General features: G+C 42.4%; 1 protein-coding gene and 1 non-coding gene across 2 annotated transcripts; one reads left to right on the forward strand and one right to left on the reverse strand.

Annotated features, from left to right (window-relative positions):
- Nucleotides 1–1,683: 1,683 nt before the first annotated feature.
- HAUS1 (HAUS augmin like complex subunit 1) lies at nt 1,684–25,592 on the reverse strand. Its single transcript, XM_003267537.4, has 9 exons — nt 25,482–25,592; nt 24,559–24,733; nt 12,115–12,250; nt 10,367–10,501; nt 7,781–7,904; nt 6,998–7,063; nt 5,459–5,530; nt 4,537–4,584; nt 1,684–1,942 (listed from the first exon to the last, which is right to left on the reverse strand). Exons 1-9 carry the CDS (start codon nt 25,509–25,511, stop codon nt 1,892–1,894), a joined length of 837 nt encoding a protein of 278 aa, XP_003267585.1. The 5' UTR covers nt 25,512–25,592; the 3' UTR covers nt 1,684–1,891.
- On the forward strand, nt 8,670–8,776 carry LOC115834904. The gene has a single exon (XR_004029899.1). It is a non-coding gene; the product is annotated as a U6 spliceosomal RNA (small nuclear RNA).

The following is a 25,592-nucleotide window of genomic DNA, read 5'->3' on the forward strand; positions in this document are numbered from 1 at the left end:
AGATGAGAAGAATTATTGTGGTCATTTCCACAATCAATCTATCAAATTGCCTTATGAAGAGCACTGCAATTAAGTCAAATGACAAACTTTGAAAAATATTTGCAAGTCCAATCACAAAAGATTAACTTAGCTAATACATAAGGAGCTTCTATAAATTGTTAACAAAAAGACCAAAAGCTAATACATAAATGGTGAAAGGATATGGACAGTTTCCAAAAGAAAATACAAATGTCTTTTTCTGGCTGACAGCAAGGGAAAGGAAAGAAGAAAAAAGCTTTAAAGACATTGAAATAATTTTTTTAAAGCTGATTGTGTTTTTTTTTTTTTTTTTTTTGAGACGGAGTCTCGCTCTGTCACCCAGGCTGCAGTGCAGTGACGCAATCTCGGCTCACTGCAAGCTCCGCCTCCCGGGTTCATGCCATTCTCCTGCCTCAGCCTCTCCGAGTAGCTGGGACTACAGGCGCCCGCCACCACGCCCGGCTAATTTTTTGTATTTTTTTTTTAGTAGAGACGGGGTTTCACTGTGTTAGCCAGGATGGCCTCGATCTCCTGACCTCATGATCCTCCCGCCTCGGCCTCCCAAAGTGCTGGGATTACAAGTGTGAGCCACTGCGCCCGGCCTTAAAGCTGATTGTTTTTTAATTGCATGGTACAAAACTGTAAAAGGCACAAAGAGGTACAGTGAAAAATCTCCTCCTGTACTACATTTATCATGTCCTTTGATTTTAATTACAATAGATTTTGCCATGCAGGTATTTTTATTATTTCAAAATATTTAAATAGGCCAGGCGCGGTGGCTCATGCCTGTAATCCCAGCACTCTGGGAGGCCAAGGCGAGCAGATCACTTAAGGTCGGGAGTTCGAGACCAGCCTGGTCAACATGGTAAAACCCCATCTTTACTAAAAATACAAAAATTAGCTGGTGTGGTGGTGCATGCCTGTAGTCCCAGCTATTTGAGAGGCTGAGGCATGAAAGTCGCTTGAACTTGGGAGGTGGAAGCTGCAGTGAGCCAAGATCATGCCATTGCACTCCAGCCTGGGAGACAGAGCAAGACTCTGTCTTAAAACAAAACATTTAAATATTTTAAGCACTTATTTATGGCACCTGGGTTCTGGTCATACATTTCTGACTCACAATTATTTAAAAATCAAACATTAGGCTGAGTGCAGTGGCACATACCTGTGGTGTCAGGTACTCAACAGGCTGAGGTGGGAGGATTGCTTGAGTCCAGGATTTTGAGGCCAGTCTGGGCAATACAGCAAGACCCTGTCTCTTAAAAAGAAGCCAAAACATTAAAACTTCCCTTCAATTTCTTCTACTACCTTTATTTTCCAATTTTTTATATTTAAATCTTTGATTCTTTGGATTATCCTGACATAAGGTGTGAAGTATGGACCTAATACCAGTGTTGAATTATCCATCTTTCTACTACTGATTTAAAAGGTCATCTTTTTCATAAACTAAATTCCTGCATATATTAACATTTGGAGGTAGGCAGTGAGCTGATCAAAAAGAATGACAGCAAACCCCTGGAGAAAGAAGAGAGTGGGAGAAACATACTGGCGCTGTGGAACCTTTCCTTTTCACTTTAGCTGACCTAATGAATACATGCACAACTGTTGTAACATTTGCCTTGTAGAGCTACTGAGGGATTCTTAACCACCAACCACACAGAAACAAAGTAAGAGAAAAGGCTTTTTAACATGAAAACTATGTATTTGGGCACAAAAATGCAATACACAGTAAGAAACCATATTCTATCAATTATGATATTCTGTAATCTAAGAACACAGAAAATTTTGTTATTAGGAAATGCCAAGAGGAAAAAGAACTCTGTAAAGTCCTATTCGATTTATTTTGTTAGGGAAAAGGATGTTTATTTGGCTCTTGTCACAGTTCCATCATGTCTACTCTTCTTGTAAGTTCAGCTTCAATGCTATCCTACAGGAAGAAAGAAAGACCATAAATAAGGACATAAAACAGATGCTCTAACTTTTATTTAATGTTATTTAAAATAAGGGAAGCAAAAAAAGAAACATTAAAACAAAAAATTTTTAAAATACCATTATGAATATCAAATATGCTTTCAGATAGTCCCTTGCTTTTACATCTCCCCTCTTCCCCACCAAAAGCACTCAGACTCCTAAGTGATTCTAAGAAACATGTGAAGGGAGGGAAAAAAGCCTTTAGAGAGAGAGAAATCTGTAATGACATATGAATAAATTTTTCTGGCCTTTGCTACTAAAACAATGTGCTTCCACAATGTCACTCACATCACCTCTTTTCCGTTTTTTTTCCTTTCTGTTTTTTTTTTTTTTTTGAGATGCAGTCTCACTCTGTCGCCCAGGCTGGAGTACAGTGTGACGATCTTGGCTCACTCTGCAACCTCTGCCTCCTGGGTTCAAGCAATTCTCTACCTCAGCCTCCCAACTAGCTGAGATTACAGGCGCCCACCACCATGCCTGGCTAATTTTTTTTTGTATTTTTAGTAGAGATGGGGTTTCACCATCTTGGCCAGGTTGGTCTTGAACTCTTGACCTTTTGATCCACCCACCTTGGCATCCCAAAGTGCTGGGATTACAGGTGTAAGCCACTGCACCCGGCCTCTTTTCCATTTTCATTGCCACTGTCCTCATTACTTCTTATCTGGCCTAAATAAGCTAATTGGTTTCTGCAATTTTCTTTCTCCCTCCCCCAATCTACCCTAAACACTGGCTACAGAATAATCTTCCTAAAGCACTAACCTGATCAAAAAGTATAGCTTTGGCCAGGTACAGTGGCTCATGCCTGTAATGCCAGCACTTTGGAAGGCCAAAGCAGGTGGATTACTTGAGGTCAGGAGCTGGAGATCAGCCTGGCCAAGGTGGTGAAACCCGGTGTCTACTAAAAAATACAAAAATTTGGCCGGCACGGTGGCTCACGCCTGTAACTCCAGCACTTTGGGAGACACGAGGTGTGTGGATCATCTGAGGTCAAGAGTTCAAGACCAGCCTGGTCAACATAGCAAAACCCCATCCTACTAAAAATATAAAAATTAGCCAGGCATGGTGGCAAGTGCCTGTAGTTCCAGCTACTCAGGAGGCTGAGACAGGAGAATCACTTGAACCTGGGAGGTGGAGGTTGCAATGATCTGAGATCATGCCATTGCAATCCAGCCTGGGCAACACAGCAAGACTCCGTCTCAAAATAATAATAAATAAATAAATAAAAATGCAAAAATTAGCCAGGCATGGTGGTACACACCTGTAATCCCAGCTACTCAGGAGGCCGAGGCATGAGAATCGCTTGAACCTGGGAGGCGGAGGTTGCAGTGAGCTAAGATAAAGCCACTGCACTCTAGTCTGGAGGATAGAGCAAGACTCTGTCTCAAAAAAAAAAAAAAAAAAAATGCATAGCTTTGATCATATTTCTCTTGAGCTTAAAAAACAAGGAAACACACAGCAGCTTTCTGTGGTCCCTACATCCTCTAAGTTCAACACTCTTTATATGTTAAGGCCCTCTACATCATAAACCAATTGACCTTTTCCAACTCTATCTTACATTTCACGTTTCTAAGCAGCCGGACTTTATCACTTGCTACAGCTTGAGTAAGTCCTCCATGTTTCAGCTTATATGCCTTTGCAAATTCTTTTTGCCTAGAATATTCTATATCTCTCAATATATCCCCCTTTTTCCAGTAGGGAAATCTACACAAAATTTTAAAAGGCATAAAATACTACTATGTGTTTTTTTGTTTTTTGTTTTTGAGATGGAGTCTTGCTCTGTCCCCCAGGCTGGAGTGCAGTGGCAACCTCCACCTCCCAGGTTCAAGTTATTCTCCTGCCTCAGCCTCCCGAGTAGCTGGGATTACAGGCACGCATCACCATGCCCGGCTTATTTTTGTACTTTTAGTAGAGATGGGGTTTCCCCATGTTGGCAAGGCTGGTCTTGAACTCCTGACCTCAGGTGATCCGCCCGCCTTGGCCTCCCAAAGTGCTGGGATTACAGGTGTGAGTCACTGTGCCCGTCTACTATATGTTTCTTTTTTTCTTTTCTTTCTTTTTTTTTTCTTTGGAGATGGAGTCTCACTCTGTCACCCAGGCTAGAGTGCAGTGGTGCGATCTCGGCTCACTGCAACCTCCACCTCCCAGGTTCAAGCGATTGTCCTGCCTCAGCCTCCCAAGTAGCTGGGACTACAGGTGCCTACCACCGCGCCCAGCTAATTTTTTATTTTTAGTAGAGATGGGGTTTCACCATTTTGGCCAGGCTGGTCTCAATCTCCTGACCTCAAATGATCCACCCGCCTGAGCCTCCCAAAGTGCTGGGATTACAGGCGTGAGCCACCTCACCCGGCCTATATGTTTCTTAATGGAAAAAATATATACACACGTACACAGCCAAAAAAGTATCAAAAGATGCAGGAGAATCATACACAGTAACTTTAGGACTGCAGTTTATCACTGAGGAGAAAGGAAAGAAGGATGAAGAGGACTTTAGCTGTATTAGCATTTATTTTCTTTTCAAAAAAATCTGAAAAAATTACAGGAACTACTTACTAGTTCTCGCTTTGCTTCTTCAATTTTCACTTGAGCAAGAGATGGATTCTTTAAAAAAAAATAAAACAAGGAAAGGTTATATTGCCTCAATTCAGACTCAAGGAGAAAAATAATGCCACGATCCTTTTCAAAAGGCAAAAAGCTTCCCAGAGGGATACCCAATGTACATATAACACTGAAATTTACCACTGACTTTAAACCTTTAAAAACCAACACATTATTTTCTTTGTTTTTTTTTTGTTGTTGTTGTTGTTTTGAGACGGAGTCTCACTCTGTTGCCCAGGTTGGAATGCAGTGGCTCAATCTCAGCCCACTGCAGCCTCTGCCTCCTGGGTTCAAGCGATTCTCCTGCCTGTCTCCTGAGTAGCTGGGATTATAAGCGCCCACCACCATGCCCGGCTAATTTTTGTATTTTTAGTAGAGACGGGGGTTTCACCATGTTGGTCAGGCTGGTCTCGAACTCCTGACCTTGTGATCCGCCCGCCTCGGCCTCCCAAAGTGCTGGGATTACAGGCACAAGCCATCATGCCCAGCCTTTTTTTTTTTTTGAGATGGAGTCTTGCTCTGTTGAGCAGGCTGGAGTGTGGTGGCACGATCTTAGCTGAAGATCTCACTGAAACCTCTGCCTCCCAGGTTCAAGTGATTCTCCAGCCTCAGCCTCCTGAGTAGCTGGGACTACAGGTGTACACCACTGCATCCAGCTAATTTTTGTATTTTTAGTAGAGACGGGGTTTCACCATGTTAGGCAAGCTGGTCTCTAACTCCTGACCTCAGGTGATCAGCCTGCCTTGGCCTCCCAAAGTGCTGGGATTACAGGCGTGAGCCACAGCACCTGGTCTAAACACACTATTTTCATGGTCATATAGTACTCTTAGGGAAGGTTGGAGGAAATAATTGTTTTTTAATTCACGAAAATTATTACCGGCATTAAGTCTAAATAGGACTCCAATTTTTTCTTCAAAGGTATAGTCTGTTGCTTTAATCTTGCCAGTTTCTGAGGGTAAAAGAACACAGTCACAGAGTAATAGAAACATTCACAATGCAACTAATACTGCCCATTTCTGAAATAAAACACAACAAAGCATTAACATTAGTATATTTTAAATAGCGTTATCAAATAAAGAGCTTCAAAGATAGACAAACTCACTCCAAATGGAAACAACACCTGTTAGATGCTTAAAATAGGAAAGTTATATTCTTATTTAATTATTATTATTATTATTATTATTATTATTATTTTGAGATGGAGTCTCTCTGTGTTGCCCAGGCTGGAGTGCAGTGGTACAATCATGGCTTATGGTGGCCTCAAACTCCTGGGCTCGACCAATCTTCCCACCTCAGCCTCCCAGGTAGCTGGGACCACAGACGTGCACCACCACGCCTGGCTAATTTTTTTTTTTTTTTTTTTTTTTTTGAGACGGAGTCTTGCTCTGTCACCCAGGCTGGAGTGCAGTGGCGCGATCTCGGCTCACTGCAACCTCCGCCCCCGCCAGGTTCAAGTGATTCTCCTTTCTCCTGCCTCAGCCTCCTGAGTAGCTGGGATTACAGGCATGTGCCATCATGCCTGGCTAATTTTTGTATTTTTAGTAGAGATGAGGTCTCGCCATTTTGGCCAGGCTGGTCTCAAACTCTTGGGCTTACGTAATCTTCCTGCCTCTGCCTCCCAAAGTACTGGGATTACAGGTGTGAGCCACCATGCCTGGCCTTTACTCCCATTTATTAACAATAGGATTGAAGTATGCTAAGAATAGAAAAGAATGTGATTAAGAGGAATCAAAACATAAAGCAGGCTGGGTGTGGTGGCTTATACTTCTAACCCCAGCACTTTGGGAGGCCAAAGTGGGAGGATCACTAGAGCCCAGGAGTTTGAGACCAGCTTGGGCAACATAGCAAGACCCCCATCTCTGTTTATTAAAATAAGGGGAAAAAAATATAAAGGAAGAACTAGAATCCCAAATACATATTTATGAATTGTCAACATTAGATTCCAAGAACGAAGTATGAAAAACGTTAAGAATAATAAAACAAAACCCTCTATTTCTCTGTCTTCCCACCAAAACAGGTAAAACCTTTATATAACCTAAAATCCCAGAATTACATTTGGTAACTACAGGAGTTTGGAGACCTGCATTTTACTGTCTACTGAAAGAGAAGAAAGGGGAGCACCTAGATGATTAGCTCATGGTCATTCAATAAATTTGTTTAATAAATACATCAATAATATATAAGTGACTCCAGCAGAGTTTCTAACTTATAATAAAAAGGAAACCATGCAAATGTGAGGGCATATACAGCTAAACAAGGAATAAAAGATATAAATACCAGTGAATATAAAGTACAAAGGTAAAGGAAAAGAAATCAGGTCCACAGTGAATAAAAGACGAATAAAAAGAAACACATGAAAAAGCAGACCATGGAGTAAAATTTTAAAGAAAGTTAAATTAGGTTAAAACAAGCTCACCTCTGATAATGCTACTAGGGACTGATGAGACAGAGAAGCATCCATGCCTCTGGCTGAAAGTTGCTCCTACAATTACCAAAAAAAGGAGTTCGGTTAAAAAATTATTTCAAAAGTGACCACCATCAAATATTTTTCTTTTTCGTCTTCTTTTTTTTTTTTTTTGAGACGGAGTCTTGCTCTGTCGCCCAGGCTGGAGTGCAGTGGTGCGATCTTGGCTCTCTGCAAACTCCACCTCCCGGGTTCACGCCGTTCTCCTGCCTCAGCTTCCCGAGTAGCTGGGACTACAGGCGCCCACCACCACGCCCGGCTAATTTTTTGTATTTTTAGCAGAGACGGGGTTTCACTGTATTAGCCAGGATGGTCTCGATCTCCTGACCTTGTGATCTGCCCACCTTGGCCTCCCAAAGTGCTGGGATTACAGGCATGAGCCACCACACCCGGCTCATCAAATATTTTTAACATATAACACAGTAAAGAGGAGCTACAAGTATAAATGAAAAACTGTACATGTATCTAAGCATTTGTACGTTACATGTAAATCCTTTCCACACTCACGAATTTGTGACAAGATGGGTGCAGTGTGTAAGGCCTGAGTTTCAGAGCCTGAATGCCTGAGTTTGAATCTAGATCTGCTTACTGTAATAGCTATGTAATCTTGGGCAAGTTACCAACTTCTCTGTAGTCCTCTCATCTGTAAAAAGGGAATAATAATGCCTAGCTGTGAGGATGATGGTAAAAAATAAGGCTGAAGAGAGCTAACTATATTCAGTCCTTCATACAAACCTCTGCAGCCTTGATTCCAAATCTGAATTCCTCTGACTTTGCTTTTAGAAAGTCCATGTTCTGACGACGATTATCAACTTTGGCCCTTTCTGTAGACAGATGCAACTCTGCTTTCTTGATATCCCTTTAAAAAGCAAAAATAAAAACATTTTCTTCTTCTTCTCCTCAGTAAAAGTAATGCACAATAGAAACTCTACTACTTCTGGATTCAGTGCCGGCTTGGCTAAGAGCTGGTAACCAGGTCATCTTCCCCTCTATGTTGCACTCTGGGTTTTCTTTCTTTCTTTTTTTTTTTTTTTTTTAAGAGATGAGGTCTTCGTCTGTCACCCAGGCTTGAATGCAGTGGTGTGTGATCACTGCAGCCTCAAGCTCCTTGGCTCAAGTGATCCTCCCACCTCAGCCTCCCAAATAGCTAGGGCTACAGACACATGCCATTATGCCTGGCTAATTTTTAAATTTTTTGTAGATGGCCAGGCACAGTGGCTTACACCTATAATCCCAGCACTTTGGGAGGCCAAGGTGGGCAGATCACCTGAGGTCAGGAGTTCGAGACCAGCCTGGCCAACATGGTGAAACCCTGTCTTTACTAAAAATACAAAAATTAGCCAGGCATGGTGGCATGCACCTATAATCCTGACTACTCGGGAGGCTGAGGCAGGAGAATCACTTGAACCTGGGAGGCAGAGGTTGCAATGAGCTGAGATTGTATCACTGCACTCCAGCGTGGGTGGTAGAGTAAGACTCCATCTCAAATTTAAAAAAAAAATAAAATAAATAATTTTTTTGTAGAGACAGTCTCACGATGCTGCCCAGGTTTACAACAATTTTACAATTAATATAAGCCAATTATTCTTGAAGAAAGTAAATCAGCCCTTCAAAAAAAAAACTGGTGCTCACTTTGGCAGCTCATATACTAAAATTAGAACGACACAGAGAAAATTAGAGTGGCCTCTATGCAATGAAGATGTGTAAATTTGTGAAGCATTACATATTTTGTTTTGTGGCTTATCTAGAAATAATATGGAAAATATTGCTGTTATTTTTGGCAAAGAAAGTCAATTTTGTATAGTTTATTTCAACCTAAACTGTGAATTTTGTTTAAAAAATAATAATAATAATTTAACATATCCTGAAGCCAATTTGAAATAGGAGGTCCTAAATACCTCTGTACTAAATGTGACATGAAATTTGAGACCAACCTGGCCAACATGATGAAACCCCGTCTCTGCTAAAAATACAAAAAAATTAGCCGGGTGTGGTGGCAGGTGCCTGTAATCGCTACTTGAAAGGCTGAGGCAGGAGAATCACTTGAACCTGGGAGGTGGAAGGTGCAGTGAGCTGAGATCGCACCATTGCACTCCAGCCTGGGTGACAAGAGAGAAACTCTGTCTCAACAAAATAAATAAATAAAATAAGTAAATAAATAAAATAAGTAAATAAATAAATAAAAATAAACGTGACATGACAGTGCCTTGCACATATGTAGTCAATATTTGTTGAATAAATTTACATACCACCAAATTACTTGTGCATATATACACATACTCCTGATCTATAGGCCCTAATCTCTGGGGCAAAAAGGAACCGAAAAAGGCCTAAAGTATCATAAGAGGGACACCATAGCTATAGCAAGAATGTACAACAAAACATAATGTGACTTTAAGTTGTATGGTAGCTTACAAGTATAAAAAAAATCACATACATTTTGAAAATTCTAAAATCCACATTATTTGTTTTTAAGAAAAGGCAAGAGGCTGGGTGCGGTGCTCATGCCTGTAATCCCAGCATTTTGGGAAGCCAAGGCAGGTGGACCACTTGAGGTCAGGAGTTCGAGACCAGCCTGGCCAATATGGTGAAACCCTGTCTCTACTAAAAACACAAAAATCAGCTGGGCGTGGTGGTGTGCACCTGTAGTCCCAGCTACTAGCGAGGCTGAGGCAGGAGACTTGCTTGAACCCGGGAAGTGTAGGTTGCAGTGAGCCAAGATTGTACCACTGCACTCCAGCCTGGGTGTCACAGCAAGACTCCATCTCAAAAAGAAAAAAAAAATAAGGTAAGAAATTGTATGAAGTAAAATTGTATGAAGTAAAAGCTGAAAAAGTCAGGCCGCGTGCGGTGGCTCATGCCTGTAATCCCAGCACGTTGGGAGGCCGAGGCGGGCGGATCACCTGAGGTCGGGAGTTGGAGACCAGCCTGACCAACATGCAGAAACCCTGTCTCTACTAAAAATACAAAATTAGCTGGGCGTGGTGGCTCATGCCTGTAATCCTAGCTACTTGGGAGGCTGAGGCAGGAGAATTGCTTGAACCCGGGAGGTGGAGGTTGCAGTGAGCTGAGATTGTGCCACTGTACTCCAGCCTGGGTGACAGAGCGAGACTCCGTCTCAAAAAAAAAAAAAAAAAAAAAAGCGGAAAAAGTCTATATCCAACCATCTCCAGCTCCACTGATCATTCTACTTAAAAAAATGTTTTATGGACCCCATTTCCTAATGTTTTTAAAATCATACCTACTGCCAAAACTAAATTTGACAGTGTCCTATTACTCCCTTATTTATCAATTGTCACCACTTTGAACTCAATTACTTACTCTTGTAGACATTTTTCTAACACTAAAGTTGCAGTTAGATTTTTTTCAAGTTTTTCCAGTTCAATCTTGATTTCTTCACTTTTGGATTTGGTACGAAAGAGATCAGAGGTCAAATCATTCACTGCAGGGATAAAACTGAAAGAAAAATCTGGTCATATACATGGGCTTAATGGGCAATAATTATAATTACTCCTCTTTGCTAAAAATGACTTTATCGCCGTGTAGATTTTTATATAACCATGCTGTTCATACCTTTATGCGTTTTTTTACACTGTTCCCATTGCCTGGAATGCCCTTCTTCATTCGGCAAAGTTCCATTTGTTCCTTCAAAACTCAGATGAGCATCCCTGTCATCCTGGCATTAACTACCTCCTTCTCTGTACTACCCAGCTATACCTTGTACATACTTTTACTGTTACAGCTGTCCCACTGTGTTATAGTTACATTTCTATCTCCCTTATTTGACTGTAAGCAGAGACTGTTCTTTAAGGAAGTTACTATCGTATTCATCTCGCTTCCCCAGTTATACCAGAGCTCTATATAGTAAGAAGGCACAAAACATAATGTGACTTTAAGTTGTATGATAGTAAGTATAAAAAAAAGTTTAAAAAATTCTAAAACACACATTTGTAAAAAAAAAAAAAGGCAAGAAATTATATGATTCATCCCTGCTTCCCCAATGCTTATACAACTAACATACAACTGGTATTTGTTATCTGCTGAACTTACTTAATTCAAGTCTAGGTTTCTGCTGCCATAGAGTAGGCATGTTCTTTTACCTAAAACACTGCTCTTTGAGCTTATATATAAATTGCCTTTAAATTGACAGGTAAGCTGTTCTGCTGTGTTGTTCTCTGATTATGATAAGTTGTATTAATATTCGTAGTCCTACCAGGCGCAGTGTCTCATGCCTGTAATCCCAGCACTTTGGGAGGCAGAGGTGGGTAGATCACAAGGTCAGGAGTTTGAGACCAGCCTGGCCAGCATGGTGAAACCCCGTCTCTACTAAAAATACAAAAAAATCAGCCAGGCATGGTGGCAGGTGCCTGTAATCCCAGCTATTCGGGAGGCTGAGGTAGGAGAATCGCTTTACCCCGGGAGGCGGAGGTTGTAGTGAGCCGAGATCACGCCACTGCACTCCAACCTGGGCGATAGAATGAGACTCTGTCTCAAAAACAAAAACAAAAACAAATATACTAGTACTCCTAGCTAAGATATGGCCAAAAGTGGTAGTCATATGAACTTTATAAGATTGGTTTTGAATCTCAGCTCTGCCATTTAGTAGCTCGGAGAAATTATTTAACCCACACCTCCTGACCCTCAGTTTCCTCTAAAGGTTGTTAGAAGAATCATGTTATTATGTAAGTAAAATGCCTGTTAAAAAGAATGAAAATTCCTGACCTACTTAACAGAAAGGTAGACATAACCAAAATTTACTATGCTCAACCAAATCATTTAGCCTACTATCTCTCTTACCATAAACAAGGAACAATGTGATACTAACCCCTTTCCAAATATACATGAGAACCACCCTTCATAAACATAATCCTGGAAGAAGAAACACTAAAAATTAACCAATACCAAATTTATCCAAATTAATTATACTCACTGGCAAAGACATGAAGTAACCAAATTTAGTGCTTTGTATTTATTGCCAATTTTTCATATAGAATTATGCTGAGAACAAAAAGTCTTTAAGACCTTATAGCAGATATGATTGCAGAAATTAAAACTGTCATAAGAATTACCTAGCTAGCGAGGTATCCTTTGTTTCAAGGGCTACCGCACTGTCAACCAAAGCATTCAGATACCTGGAACCAGTGCTAGAGACATTGGCCGGGGAAAAATTCACACTCTCCATGAGAAGGTCTTGAAGATACTTGGCTAAAAACATGAAAGAGTTCCATAGTGACTGTTTGCTTTTTTAAAACTTTTTAACAGCTTTATCAAGACATAGTTCACATACCGTATAATCCACCCACCTAAGGTATGTAATTCAGTGGCTTTTAGTTGTATCCCCATCAGTACAACCTATTCTTAAAAAACATTTTCATCACTCCAAAAAGGAACTCTACATCCCTTAGTCATTACTTTATTTTTCCTTTTTTTTCTTTTTGAAACGGAGTCTCGCTCTGTCGCCCAGGCTGGAGTGCAGTGGCGCAATCTCAGCTCACTGCAACCTCCACCTCCTGGGTTCAAGTGATTCTCCTGCCTCAGCCTCCTGCGTAACTGGGATTACAGGCGCCTACCACCATGCCCAGCTAATTTTTTTTGTATTTTTAGTAGAGATGGGGTTTCACCGTGTTGGCCAGGCTGGTCTCAAACTCCTGACCTCGTGATCCACCCACCTCAGCCTCCCAAAGTGCTGGGATTACAAGGGTGAGCCACCACCCCCAGCTTATTTTTTCTTATAGAGACCAGATCTCGCTGGGTTGCCCAGACTGACCTCAGGTGATCCACCAGCCTTGGCCTCCCAAAGTGCTAGGATTACAGGTGTGAGCCACCATGTTCGGCCCCCCTTAGTCATCACTTCCTAATCTTCTAACCCATGAAACCCTAGCAACCACTTCCTGTCTTTATTCATTTGCCTATTTGGGACATTTCATATGAATGGTATCATAAAATGTGTGGTCCTTTGTGACTAGCTTCTCTCACAATAGTTTCAAGGTTCATCCATGCCACAGCATGTACCAGTACTTCATTCCTTTTTATGGCTGAATAACATTCCATTAGATGGACATATCATATTTTATTTATCCACTTAACCACTGATGGACATTTGGGTTGTTTCCACATTTTGGCGATTATAAATGCTGCTAAAAACATTCATTCAGTAAATGTTAGGTTTTGATATGAACATATGTTTTCATTTCTCTTGGGTATAAGTGGAATTGCTGGTCATATGTTAACTCTATGTTTAAACATTTTAGGAACTGTCAGATTGTTTTCCAAAGTGATTGTATGATTTTACATTCCCACTAGAAGTGATGAAGGCTCCAATTTTCCACATCTTCTCCAACAGTTGCAATATGTCTTTGTGATTATAGCCATCCTAGTGAGTGTGAAGTAGCACTGTGGTATTTGTTTGTTTTCTTGAGACAGGGTCTCACTCTGTCATCCAGGATGGAGAACAGTGGCACGATCTCAGATGATCCTCCCACCTTAGCCTCCCAGGTACCTGTGGACCACTATACCTGGCTAATTTTTGTATTTTTTTGTAGAGATCGTGTTTTGTCATGTTGCCCAGGCTGGTCTTGAACTCCTGGACTCAAGCAATCTGCCTGCCTTGGCCTCCCAAAGTGTTGGGATTACAGGCGTGAGCCACTGTGCCCAGCCTAGCACTATGGTTTTGATTTGAATTTCTCTGATGACTAATGATGCCGTGCTTTGTGACCATTTGTGTATCTTCGTAGGAGAAATGTTTATGTATACCCCTTGCCCATTTTAAAATTGGGTTGTCTTTTTATTATTGAGGTTTTGTTTTTTGTTGTTTTTTTTTTTTTTGAGACAGGGTCTCACTCTGTCACCCAGGCTGGAGTACGGTGGCACAATCTCGGCTCACTGCAACCTGCACCTCCTGGGCTCAAGTGATCCTCCCACCTCAGCCTCCCAGGTAGCTGAGACTACAGGTGTGCACCACCATGCCTGGCTAATTTTCGTAATTTTTTAGAGATGTAGTTTCGCCATGTTCCCTAGGCTGACCTCAAACTCATGGGCTCAAGCAGTCTGTCCGCCTCAGCCTCCCAAAGTGGTGGGATTACAGGTGTGAGCCACTGTGCCCAGCCTTTATTATTGAGTTGTAAGAGTTCTTTACATGTTGTAGATACAAGTCCCATATCAGATATATTTACAAATATTTTCTCCCATTCTGAGGACTGTCTCTTTTCATATTCTTTCTTTCCTTTCTTCCCTTTCTTTCTCTCCTCCCCTCGCCTCCCCTCCCTCCCCTCTCCTTCCCTCCCCTTCCCTTCCCTTTCTTTTTCTGAGACAGTCTCGCTGTGTTGCTCAGGCTGGAGTGCAGTGGCACAATCTCGGTTCACTGCAACCTCTGCCTCCCAGGTTCAAGTGATTCTCATGCCTCAGCCTCCCAAGTAGATGGGATTACAGGCATGTGCCACCACACCCAGCTAATTTTTGTATTTTTAGTAGAGACAGGGTTGGCCAGGCTGGTCTTGAACTTGAGACTCAGGTGATCCACCTGCCTCAGCCTCCCGAAGTGCTGAGATTATAGGTGTGAGCCACGATGACCGGCCTGTCTTTTCATATTCTTGATGGTGTCCTTTGAGAACAAAAGTTTTAAATTTTGATGATGTCTAATTTATGTACTTTTTATTTTGTTGCTTGTGCTTTTGGCATCATATCCCAGAAACCAATGCCAAATCCAAGGTTACCTATACCTTTGTTGCCTTCTATGCATTTTAGGTTTAGCTCATATTTTTTAGGCTTTTTTTTTGAGGCAGGGTCTCACTCTGTCGCCCAAGCTGGAGTGCAGTGGCACGATATTGGCTCACTGCAACTTCTGCTTCCCGGGCTCAAGCAATCCTCCCACCTCAGCCTCCCAAGTAGCTGGGACTACAGGCGTGCACCACCACCCCTGGCTAATTTTTTTTTTTTTTTTTTTTTTTGAGACGGAGTCTTGCTCTGTCACCCAGGCTGGAGTGCAGTGGCACAATCTTGGCTCACTGCAACCTCTGCCTCCCAGGTTCAAGTGATCCTCCTGCCTCAGCCCCTCTAGTAGCTGGGATTACAGGGACATGCCACCATGCCTGGCTAATTTTTGCATTTTTAGTAGAGATGGGGTTTCGCCATGTTGGCAAAGCTGGTCTCAAACTCCTGACCTCAGGTGATCCACCCACCTCGGCCTCCCAAAGTGCTGGGATTACACCGCGCCTGGCCTTTTTAGGCTCTTTATTCATTTTGAGAGAATTCTTCTATTTTGTGTGAGTTTGAGTCCAACTTCATTCTTGAGCATGTGGATATCCAGTTGTCCCTTTGTTGAAAAGGCTATTGTTTTCTCTGTTGAATTGTCTTGTTACACCCTTGTCAAAATTCAATTGACCAGATCAACTTCCAGCATAATAGTGTGGGAGTTGGACTGACCTGCTCTTCTGTGAAACTGGTGAAAATTAGAAGAAAGAAAACAAATCCAACCATTTAAAGCCTCTAAAAATGGTCCTAAGGGTACACAGCAAATGAAGAAACAACTATTCAATAAAATCTATAAAAACTCAGTAAGGACACTGAGAATTTGTGGTATTTGAACCAAGACTCCTCCCTCCCTCCTCCCTTCCAGCTCGCTGAGGCAGAGACTCCACTCCAGACTGCTGCAGTCAACATAGGGCTTTCTTTGCTCCCAGCTCCCAGCTAGAAGGCTTTCTTCCTGGGAGAAGCAAGACTTTAGTGTTTTTCATCCTGCCACTAGCTATCTGCTACTGCGTCCAAGTCCCAGGGGGATGTGGTTGAGAGGTGGGTCTGCCAGCCACTGCTCTTGGAATGGAAGCTCCTTGAGTAAGGCAAGCTGAGAATTCTGGAGTCCCAATGGCCCTTGCTCTGGCTAGTGAGGTGGTGGTTCCACACCAGGAGAGGCAAGCCAAGAGGACCTAAGGCTGCCGTACTCCCTCTCTACCAAGCAGTTCCTATAGCTGGCATATCACTCAGTGAGAAACTTGACATTTTCCCTACCTACCTCCAACCCCAACTCCAGAGGCTGGGCTCAGAGATTTTGCCTCACGGGAAAAGCAAGTCATAAAACAGATGGCTCTCCATCTCTTCCCAAAGGAACTGACTACATTTGCAACAGAGCTTAGAGAGGTTCAAGCCCAAGGGCAATCTCAAAAAGAGTAGAAGTTGTGGTCAAAGAAATTGGGAGCAGATTCAAGATAGAGGCTAAACTGTAGGGCAGTTAGTTTGTAGTGAGTAAGACATCTAGGAGAGCCATCCAGAAGATAAAACAAATATCTAACTGACCTCAGAAACTATTCCTCTAAGGGAGCTAGAATTTGATTGGAATTTTTTGTAGAGCAGTTTATGCCCAGGGCATTGTTGAAAACAACAGCTGTCAATTAGTGGAATTTTACAGTCAGGTGTGCTCAGTGAAAGAGAGGAACTCAGCTTGACCCAAACACTGTCAACTCAGAGTGACCTTGGGGATATTCAAGTATGTGTCTCCCTGAAGAGCAACATCAGGAGTTTAACACTGTTGGAGATAAACAGACTTCATTAAAATAATCCAGCTAGCAATCAGACAGGTAAGCCAATAACAACAACAGGAGGAAGTAAGGTTAGTACCTAGCAAGTATACAATATGTCTGAAATGTCCAGTTTCCAGCAAAAACAACAACAACAACAACAACAAAGAGGAATGCAAAGAATAAGAAAGGAACTGTAATAGAAAAAAGCAAGCAACAGAAGCTGCCTGTGAGAATGACCAGATGTTGGCTTTATCAGGAAAAACTTCAAATATCCATAATAGTCATGTTCACAGAATTAAAGGAAACCAAATTAAAGAAGGAACATGAGGTAAGATGACAATGTTGCATCAAATAAAGAATATCAATGAAGAGAAAGAAATTGTAAGAAAAGAACTAAATGGGAATTCTAGAGTGCAATAACTGAACTGAAAAATTCACTAGAGAGAATTAACACTAGATATGCAGCGGCAGAAGAAAGAATAAGTGAACTTGAAGATAGATCAAAAGATATTATGGGCTGGGCATGGTGGCTCACGCCTGTAATCCCAACACTTTGGGAGGCCGAGGCAGGCAGATCACTTGAGGTCAGGAGTTTAAGACCAGCCTGGGCAACATGGTGAAACCCCATCTTTACTAAAAATACAAAATTTGGCCAGGCATAGTGTTGCACGCCTGTAGTCCCAGCTACTTGGGAGACTGAGGCACAAAAATCACTTGGACCCAGAAGGTGAAGGCTGCAGTGAGCTGAGATTCTGCCACTGCTCCAGCCTGTGCAACAGACTGAGACCCTGTCTCAAAAAATATAAATATATATATATACACATATATATGTAAATAAATATATATATATTTAATATATAATACATATATATATATGTATATATATATATATAGAAGCCAAAGAACAGAGAAAAAAAGAATAAAGGAAAATGAAAGCCAGGTGCGGTAGTTCACACCTGTAATCCCAGCACTTTGGGAGGTCAAAGCTGGCAGATCACGAGGTCAGGAGATCAAGACCAGCCTGGCCAACATGGTGAATCCCCATCTCTACTAAAGATACAAAAAATTAGCGGGGTGTGGTGGCATGTGCCTCTAATCCCAGCTACTCAGGAGGCTGAGGCAGGAGAATAGCTTGAACTTGGGAGGCGGAGGTTGCAGTGAGCTGAGATTGTGCCATTGCACTCCAGCCTGGGCAACAGGGCAAGACTCCATCTCAAAAAAAAAAAAAAAAAAAAAAAAAAGAAAAGAAAATGAAAAGAGCCACAGAGAAATGTGGAACACCATTAAGCATACCAACATACGCATAATGGGAGTACCAGAAGGAGAGAAAAGAGAAAGAAGTGAAAATAATATAACAAGAAATTAGCTGGGTGCAGTGGTTAATGCCTGTAATCTCAGCACTTTGGGAGGCCAAGGCAGGCAGATCACTTGAGGTCAGGGGTTCAAGACCAGCCTGGCCAACATGGTGAAACCCTATCTCTATTAAAAATACAAAAATTAGGCTGGGCGCTGTGGCTCACGCCTGTAATCCTAGCACTTTGGGAGGCTGAGGTGGGAGGATCCCTTGAGGCCAGGAGTTCAAAACCAGCCTGGCCAACATGGCGAAACCCCGTCTCTACTAAAAATACAAAAATTAGCCAGGTGTGGTGACATATGCCTGTAAGCCCAGCTACTCAGGAGGCTGAGACAGAATTGCTTGAGCTGGGGAGGCAGAGGTGGCAGTGAGCCGAGATCACACTCCTGTACTCCAGCCTGGGCGACAGAGTGAGACTCTGTCTCAAAAATAATAACATTAATAATATAACAAGAAACAATGCTGAAAATTTACCATGCTCATTCAAAAGCAATAATATACACATTCAGGAAGCTCAACAAATCCAAGTAAAATAAATGTAAAGAGAACTACAAACAGACATATCAGAGTAAAAAATGCTGAAGTAAAATAAAATCTTGAGGCCGGGTGCATTGGCTTATGCTTGTAATCCCAGCATTTTGAGAGGCCGAGGTGGACGGATCAGGAGATCAAGACCATTCTGGCTAACACGGTGAAACCCTGTTTCTACTAAAAATACCAAAAAATTAGCCAGGTGTGGTGGCCCGCACCTGTAGTCCCTGCTACCCAGGAGGCTGAGGCAGGAGAATCACTTGAACCCGGAAGGCAGAGGTTGCAGTGAGCTGAGAATGCGCCACTGCACTCCAGCCTGGGCAACTCCATCTCAAAAAAAAAAAAAAAAAAAAAGAAAATCTTGAAAGCAGCAAGAGAAAAACTACCTGTTACTTACAAAGAAACCCCAGTAAGATTAATGCTCATTTCTTGGTGAAATAATGTAGGCCAGAAGACAGTGAAATAACACATTCAAAGTGCTCAAACAGAAAAAAATCTTCAACCAAGAACCCTACACCTAGCAAAACTACCTTTAAAAAATGAAGGCACAGCTTAGGCAAAAAAGCGAGATCCCACCTCTACAAAAAAATTTGAAAGGCCAGGTCGGTGACTCACGCCTGTAATCCCAGCACTTTGAGAGGTCAGATGGGTGGATCACCTGAGGTTAGGAGTTCAAGACCAGCCTGGCCAACATGATGAAACCCTGCCGCTACTAAAAATACAAAATTAGCCAGGTGTGGTGGCTCATGCCTGTAATCCCAGCTACTGGGAAGCTGAGGCAGAAGAATCACTTGAACCCAGAAGGTGGAGGTTGCTGAGACTGCACCATTGCACTCCAGCCTGGGCAACAAGAGTGAAACTCCATCTAAAAACAACAACAACAACAATAACAACAACAACAAAAAAAAACTTTAAAAAATAAGCTGGGCATGGTGATTCACACCTGTAGTCCTAACTACTTGGGAGGTTGAGGCAGGGGGATCACTTGAGCCCAGAAGTTCGAGGCTGCAGTGAGCTATGATCATGCCATTGCACATCAGCCTGGGTGACAGAGCAAGACTCTGTGTCAAAAAAAAAGAGGACAAAATAAAGTCTGCTAGATAGAAAAATACTGAGAGAATCTGTTGCTAGCAGACTCAACTTACAAGAACTAAGGGAAGTTTTGTAGGCTGAAATCAAATAGCCCCAAATGGTAATCTGAATGCACATGAAAAAACAAAGACTGTAAGTAATGGTAACTATGGAATTATAAAGAGAGCATACATGCATATTTTTTCTACTTTCTTCCCTTAACTGATTAAAAAAGCAACTGAGGCAGGGCGTGGTGGCTCACACCTACAATCCCAGCACTTTGGGAGGCTGAGGTGGATGGATCATGAGGTCAGGAGTTTGAGACCAGCGTGGCCAACATGGTGAAACCCAGTCTCTACTAGGAATACAAAAATTACCTGAGCGTGGTGGCATGCGCCTGTAATCCTAGCTATTCAGGAGGCTGAGTCAGGACAATTGCTTGAACCCGAGAGGCGGAGGTTGCAGTGAGCTGAGGTCGCACCAAAGCACTCCAGCCTGGGCGACAGAGCATGACTCTGTCTCGGGAGGAAAAAAAAAAGAAAAGAAAAAGAATACTCCACCCAACAAGAGAATATACATACTTCTCAAGGGCACATGGAACACTCTTCAGGAAAGAACAGCTTTATGCTGGGCCATAAAAAAAATGTCAATACATTTAAAAGGATCAAAATAATGCAAGGTATTCTCTGGTCATAATGAAATGAAATGAGAAATCATAACAGAAAGAAATTTAGGAAATTCACAAATATGTGTGATATAGTTTGTCTCCGTGTCCCCACCTAAATCTCATGTTGAATTGTAATCCCCACGTGTAGGGAAGGGGACTGGTGGAAGGTGATTAGATCATGGGGGCGGACTTCCCCCTTACTGTTCTCGTGATAGTGAGTTCTCACCAGATCTGATGGTTTAAAAGTGTGGCACTTCCAGCTTCGTGCCCTCTGTCTCTCTCTCCTGCTCTGGCATAGTGAGTAAGACATGCCTTGCTTCCCCTTAACCTTCAACCATGATTGTAAGTTTCCTGAGGCCTCCTCAGCCATGTGGAACTGTGAGTCAACTAAACCTCTTTTCTTTATACCCAGTCTCAGGTAGTTCGTTATAGCAGTTTGAGAACGGACTAATACAAAGTGGAATTAAACAACACAGTCCTAATAACCAACAGGTAAAGATGAAATCAAACACATTAGAAAATACTTTGAGATGAATGAAAATGAAGGTACAATGCAACAAAACTTATGAAATACATTGCAAACGGTATGTAGAGGGAAATTTATACTTGTAAATTCCTATTTTAAGAAAGAGGAATGATCTCAAATCAATAGCCTAACTTTACATTTTAAGACACTGAAAAAAGAAGAGCAGACTAAACCTAAAGCAAGCCGAAGGAATGAAATAATAAAAATGAGAGTGGGCCAGGAGTGGCTGCTCACGCCTATAAATCGCAGCACTTTGGGAGGCTGAGGCAGGGTCAGAAGTTTAAGACCAGCCTGAGCAACACGGTGAAACACTGTCTCTAGTAAAAATACAAAATTAGCAACAGAGCGAGACTCTGTTACCAAAAAAAAAAAAAAAAAAGAAGTAAATTCCCTCAACTTGACAAAGGGTGTCTACAAAAATCCCACAGCTAACATTACACTTAATGGTGAAGACTGGATTCTCTCTTGTCTAGGATTAGGGACAAGACAAGGAGTCTGCACTTGCCAATTCTATCCAACATTGTATTGGAGGTTCTAACCAGGGCAATGTCTTCTCATTTGCCTCCTCAAGTGACAAACAGGTGGCATGAAGAATGAATAGTTTCAATAGTTTCATTTATATTCCTCATGATTAAAAATCTTCACACAGCCAGGCACCTGGTGTGCACCTATAATCCCAGCTACTTGGTAGGCTGAGGTGGGAGGATCACTTGAACCCAGGAGTTCAAGACCAGCCTGAGCAAAATAGGAAGACTCTGTCTCTCCACTATAAAAAACAACAACAACGACAACAACAAAACTTCATCTAAAAGTTTTATGTCCTTTCCCAATTCCTGCAAATATTTCCAAAATGTTCCAATCTCGTGTGCTGTAAAGAACTGCGCTTTGCAGAAATAAAAACTGCACCTAGGCCGGGCGCGGTGGCTCACGCCTGTAATCCCAGCACTTTGGGAGGCCGAGGCGGGTGGATCACGAGGTCAGGAGATCGAGACCATCCTGGCTAACACAGTGAAACCCCGTCTCTACTAAAAATACAAAAAATTAGCCAGGTGAGGTGGCGGGCGCCTGTAGTCCCAGCTACTCGGGAGGCTGAGGCAGGAGAATGGCGTGAACCCCGGTGGGCGGAGCCTGCAGTGAGCCGAGATCGCGCCACTGCACTCCAGCCTGGGCGACAGCGAGACTCTGTCTCAAGCAAACAAACAAACAAACAAAAAACTGCACCTAAAAAATGATTTGGATTATTTTTAACTCAAAGGTCATTCAAGTCCAGTGAGCTATAGATGGCATTACTACTCAGTTTTTAGAATCGCAAATGGAGGAAGCCGAAACTCTTTACCAATACACATCAATGTACACTTGCTATAAAGTTCCACATATTTTTCATTTTCTGCTCAACATTTTCACTGTATAAAAGAAGGAAAAACTTAGAAAAATAATGATGCATAGAGTTATCAGATATCAATGGTGACAATGCTCTTCTAGATACCTAAACATAAAAATTGTGTTAAAATTTTGCATACGTTAGAACATTTGTTATTTAATATGTATCACCCTGAAAGGTATTTAAGGACAGACATAAATAATTTTGCTTTGAAATCCTTAGATTTTTGGTTACAGTATATGATAGACAAAAAAGAAAGCTCTTATAAAATGAGATTTTTCTGGGCTCCAAGTCCCTTTCTCTGTACTGTATTTTAATAATTACAAAAATAAAATCATTTAAAAATAAGACAATTTTAAAAGCACATATATGGGAGAATATGGCTATAAAGGAGTGGCACAGGGGAGGTTTTTGGGGTGATGGAACTGTTCTGCATACTGATTGTGTGATTTCAGATTGTGGGAGTGGTTCTACACTCTAAGTGTATTAAAATGGTACACAAAAATAAAAAGTCAGGCCGGGCGCGGTGGCTCAAGCCTGTAATCCCAGTACTTTGGGAGGCCGAGGCGGGTGGATCACGAGGTCAGGAGATCGAGACCATCCTGACTAACACGGTGAAACCCCGTCTCTACTAAAAATACAAGAAATTAGCCGGGCGTGGTGGCGGGCGCCTGTAATCCCAGCTACTAGGCTGAGGCAGGAGAATGGCGTGAACCCGGGAGGCGGAGCTTGCAGTGAGCCGAGATCACACCAGTGCACTCCAGCCTGGGGGACAGAGAAAGACTCCGTCTCAAAAAAAAAAAAAAAAAAAAAAGTCAATTTTACCATATGTTAATTTTTAATTAATTTTTTTTTTCTTATTTTTTTTTGAGACAGAGTCTCACTCTGTTGCCCAGACTGGAGTGCAGTGGTGTGATATCTGCTCACTTCAGCCTCCACCTCCCAGGTTCAAGCATTTCTCCTGCCTCAGCCTCCCAAGTACCTGGGATTACAGGCACATACCACCACACCTGGCTAATTTTTGTATTTTTAGTAGAGATGGAGTTTTACCATCTTGGCCAGGCTGGTCTCAAACTCCTGGCCTCAAGTGATCCGCCCACCTTGGCCTCCCAAAGTGCTGGGATTACAGGCGTGAGCCACTGCACCTGGCCCTGCTGTATATTAATTTTTAAAAGAAAACTGGAAATAAACTGCACTATATTCAAAATATCATATGTAACAAATACCATACATCTGATTAAATATAGGGCAAATGCAGGCCTCACTTCCTCTCTTTGGTGTATTCTAGTATCTAAAAAGATTTTTGTCAGTCTTTACTTTTGTGGTTTGTATTATGAAAACAATAGGCATCTTGAATGCACTTTTTCTTTTTTTTTCTTTTTCTTTTGAGACGTAGTCTTGCTCTGTCGCCTAGGCTGGAGTGCAGTGGTGCGGTCTCGGCTCACTGCAAGCTCCGCCTCCTGGGATCACGCCATTCTCCGGCCTCAGCCTTCCGAGTAGCTGGAACTACAGGCGCCTGCCACCACGCCCGGCTAATTTTTTGTATTTTTAGTAGAGACGGGGTTTCACCGTGTTAGCCAGGATGGTCTCGATCTCCTGACCTCGTGATCCGCCCGCCTCGGCCTCCCAAAGTGCTGGGATTATAGGCATGAGCCACCATGCCTGGCCTTGAATGCACTTTTTCAAACTGTATATGCCCAGCAGAAAATTCTAATGCAATCTCCTGATATGTAGTCATAGAGTAATTTTGTCCAGGTCTCACATTTCATGGCCACCACCTCAGGTGTCCTGATAGGTCCGTATGACTAAATTATGGAGACTGGAAACAGACCAAACAGATAGGTAAGTGAAAAACCACAAGGCACCTTGTGTGTCAGGCTAACAAGTTTAGACTCTTTTAAGGCTTACTGTTTTGCTATCAGAGTACCAATAAGATATTTAGTATAATAACATTTATTGTTTAGAGAATTACTACTGGCCAGGCAGGGTGGCTCATGCCTCTAATCCTACCACTTTGGGAGGCTGAGGCAGGCGGATCACCTGAAGTCAGGAGTTCGAGACCAACCTGGCCAATATGGTGAAACCCTGCCTTTACTAAAACACAAAAATTAGGCAGGTGTGGTGGTGCAGGCCTGTAGTCCTAGTTACTTGGGAGGCTGAGGCATGAGAATCGCTTGAACCCAGGAGATGGAGGTTGCAGTGAGCTGAGATCACACCACTGCACTCCAGCCTGGGCGACAGAGCAAGATTGTCTAAAATATATATATATATATACACACATACATATACATATATATATAAACATAAAACAATAAAAAAGAAAGTTACTACTATAACAGAGTGGAAGAAAATCTGGGAAAAATAAAGGAGCAAAACAAGTAGTCTATAGTAAATTAATCCTGTATTCTTTAGTGTTATAAAATTTGGTTACCTCTCTTTATTCTCGTTCAAAACTCTGGACTTAATCTCACCTTCTGACTCGTATTCACTTGCTTTCTGCTTCAAGTCTTCTATTACCAGGTAGACATCCCTGTCCCGGATCCTGTTGCGTTCTGAAAGGTGATGTAAAATCTCTGTGGTCCGTGGGTTCACCTCATACTGTGGAATGGGATGATCTCCAAATATTTTTTTTAACCACGCAGCAACCTAACCATTAAAAGACAAATATTGTAAGCTTTGTTTACTGTGATGGCTTGATGAGAATATGACAAAGAAGTGATCAAAAGCAAACTAAATGCTTTCTGTGACTATTTTGGAGTCCTACTTCACAACCTCACTTGTCTTTAGGGAGATACTAGATATCAGGAAATAAAAAGTGAGCAAGTACACAAAGAAACGTACAATACTGAAAATTACCAGAGAACAATCCGTTCTTTTCCAAATCTGCAAAAGCAGTACAGGCTAACAATTTGCCTCGCTTGAAAAACCCTAAAGCTTAATAGACCATAATAATGCGAACGCATTATTAGACCGTGCATGGTCTGAAAAAAGCAATTGTCCCTCGATCACCAGAAGCCCCGCCGCGCGGGGAGGCTCCCAGTGTTGGGATGCAGGGCGCGGAAGCAGCTCAGATGTGGAAGCAGCCGGGCTAAGCAGCGAACCGGAAGGCGGGTTTGGCTTCATAAGTCCCATTCCAGAGTCTGTTGACACGGGCTGCTCAACGCCTCTCCCGGGCCAGATCCAAACAAGAGGAGGCCCGGGCAGGAAGGGAAAGGCCTTCAGGAGGGTCTAAGCACGGGGGGTTTGCAGATAGTGACGGCGGCACTAAAAGACGGATGTGTGGAATAGGGGAGAGAAAAGTAGACGTGGCGCGCACAGGAGACCCACTGGCGGTGCGGGGGTGTCAAAAACGCGTTTTCCAGGAGGCGAACGATCCCCATTCCCGCCCCAGCACCTGCGTTTCTCTCTTCTCCTGCGTCTCCATAGCTGCGGCTCCAGCCACTTTACTAGGAACTCCTAGCGGGAGATGCGCCCCGCTCACTCCCTAGGCCCCGCCCATACGCCG

This window comes from Nomascus leucogenys, chromosome 4, assembly GCF_006542625.1.
Source record: "Nomascus leucogenys isolate Asia chromosome 4, Asia_NLE_v1, whole genome shotgun sequence".
In the NCBI taxonomy this organism is placed as follows: Eukaryota; Metazoa; Chordata; class Mammalia; order Primates; family Hylobatidae; genus Nomascus; species Nomascus leucogenys.

Bases quoted from the DNA above. Each gene is read 5' to 3' on its own strand.
- HAUS1 (XM_003267537.4), bottom strand. From the start codon at position 25,511: ATGGAGACGCAGGAGAAGAGAGAAACGCAG. The intron at 7,905-10,366 runs GTAAGTAATTGA...TGCTTTTTAAAG, and splicing joins TTAGAAAAATGTCTACAAGA to GGATATCAAGAAAGCAGAGT. The intron at 4,585-5,458 runs GTAATAATTTTC...TTTTTTTTAAAG, and splicing joins CCTATTTAGACTTAATGCCG to AATCCATCTCTTGCTCAAGT.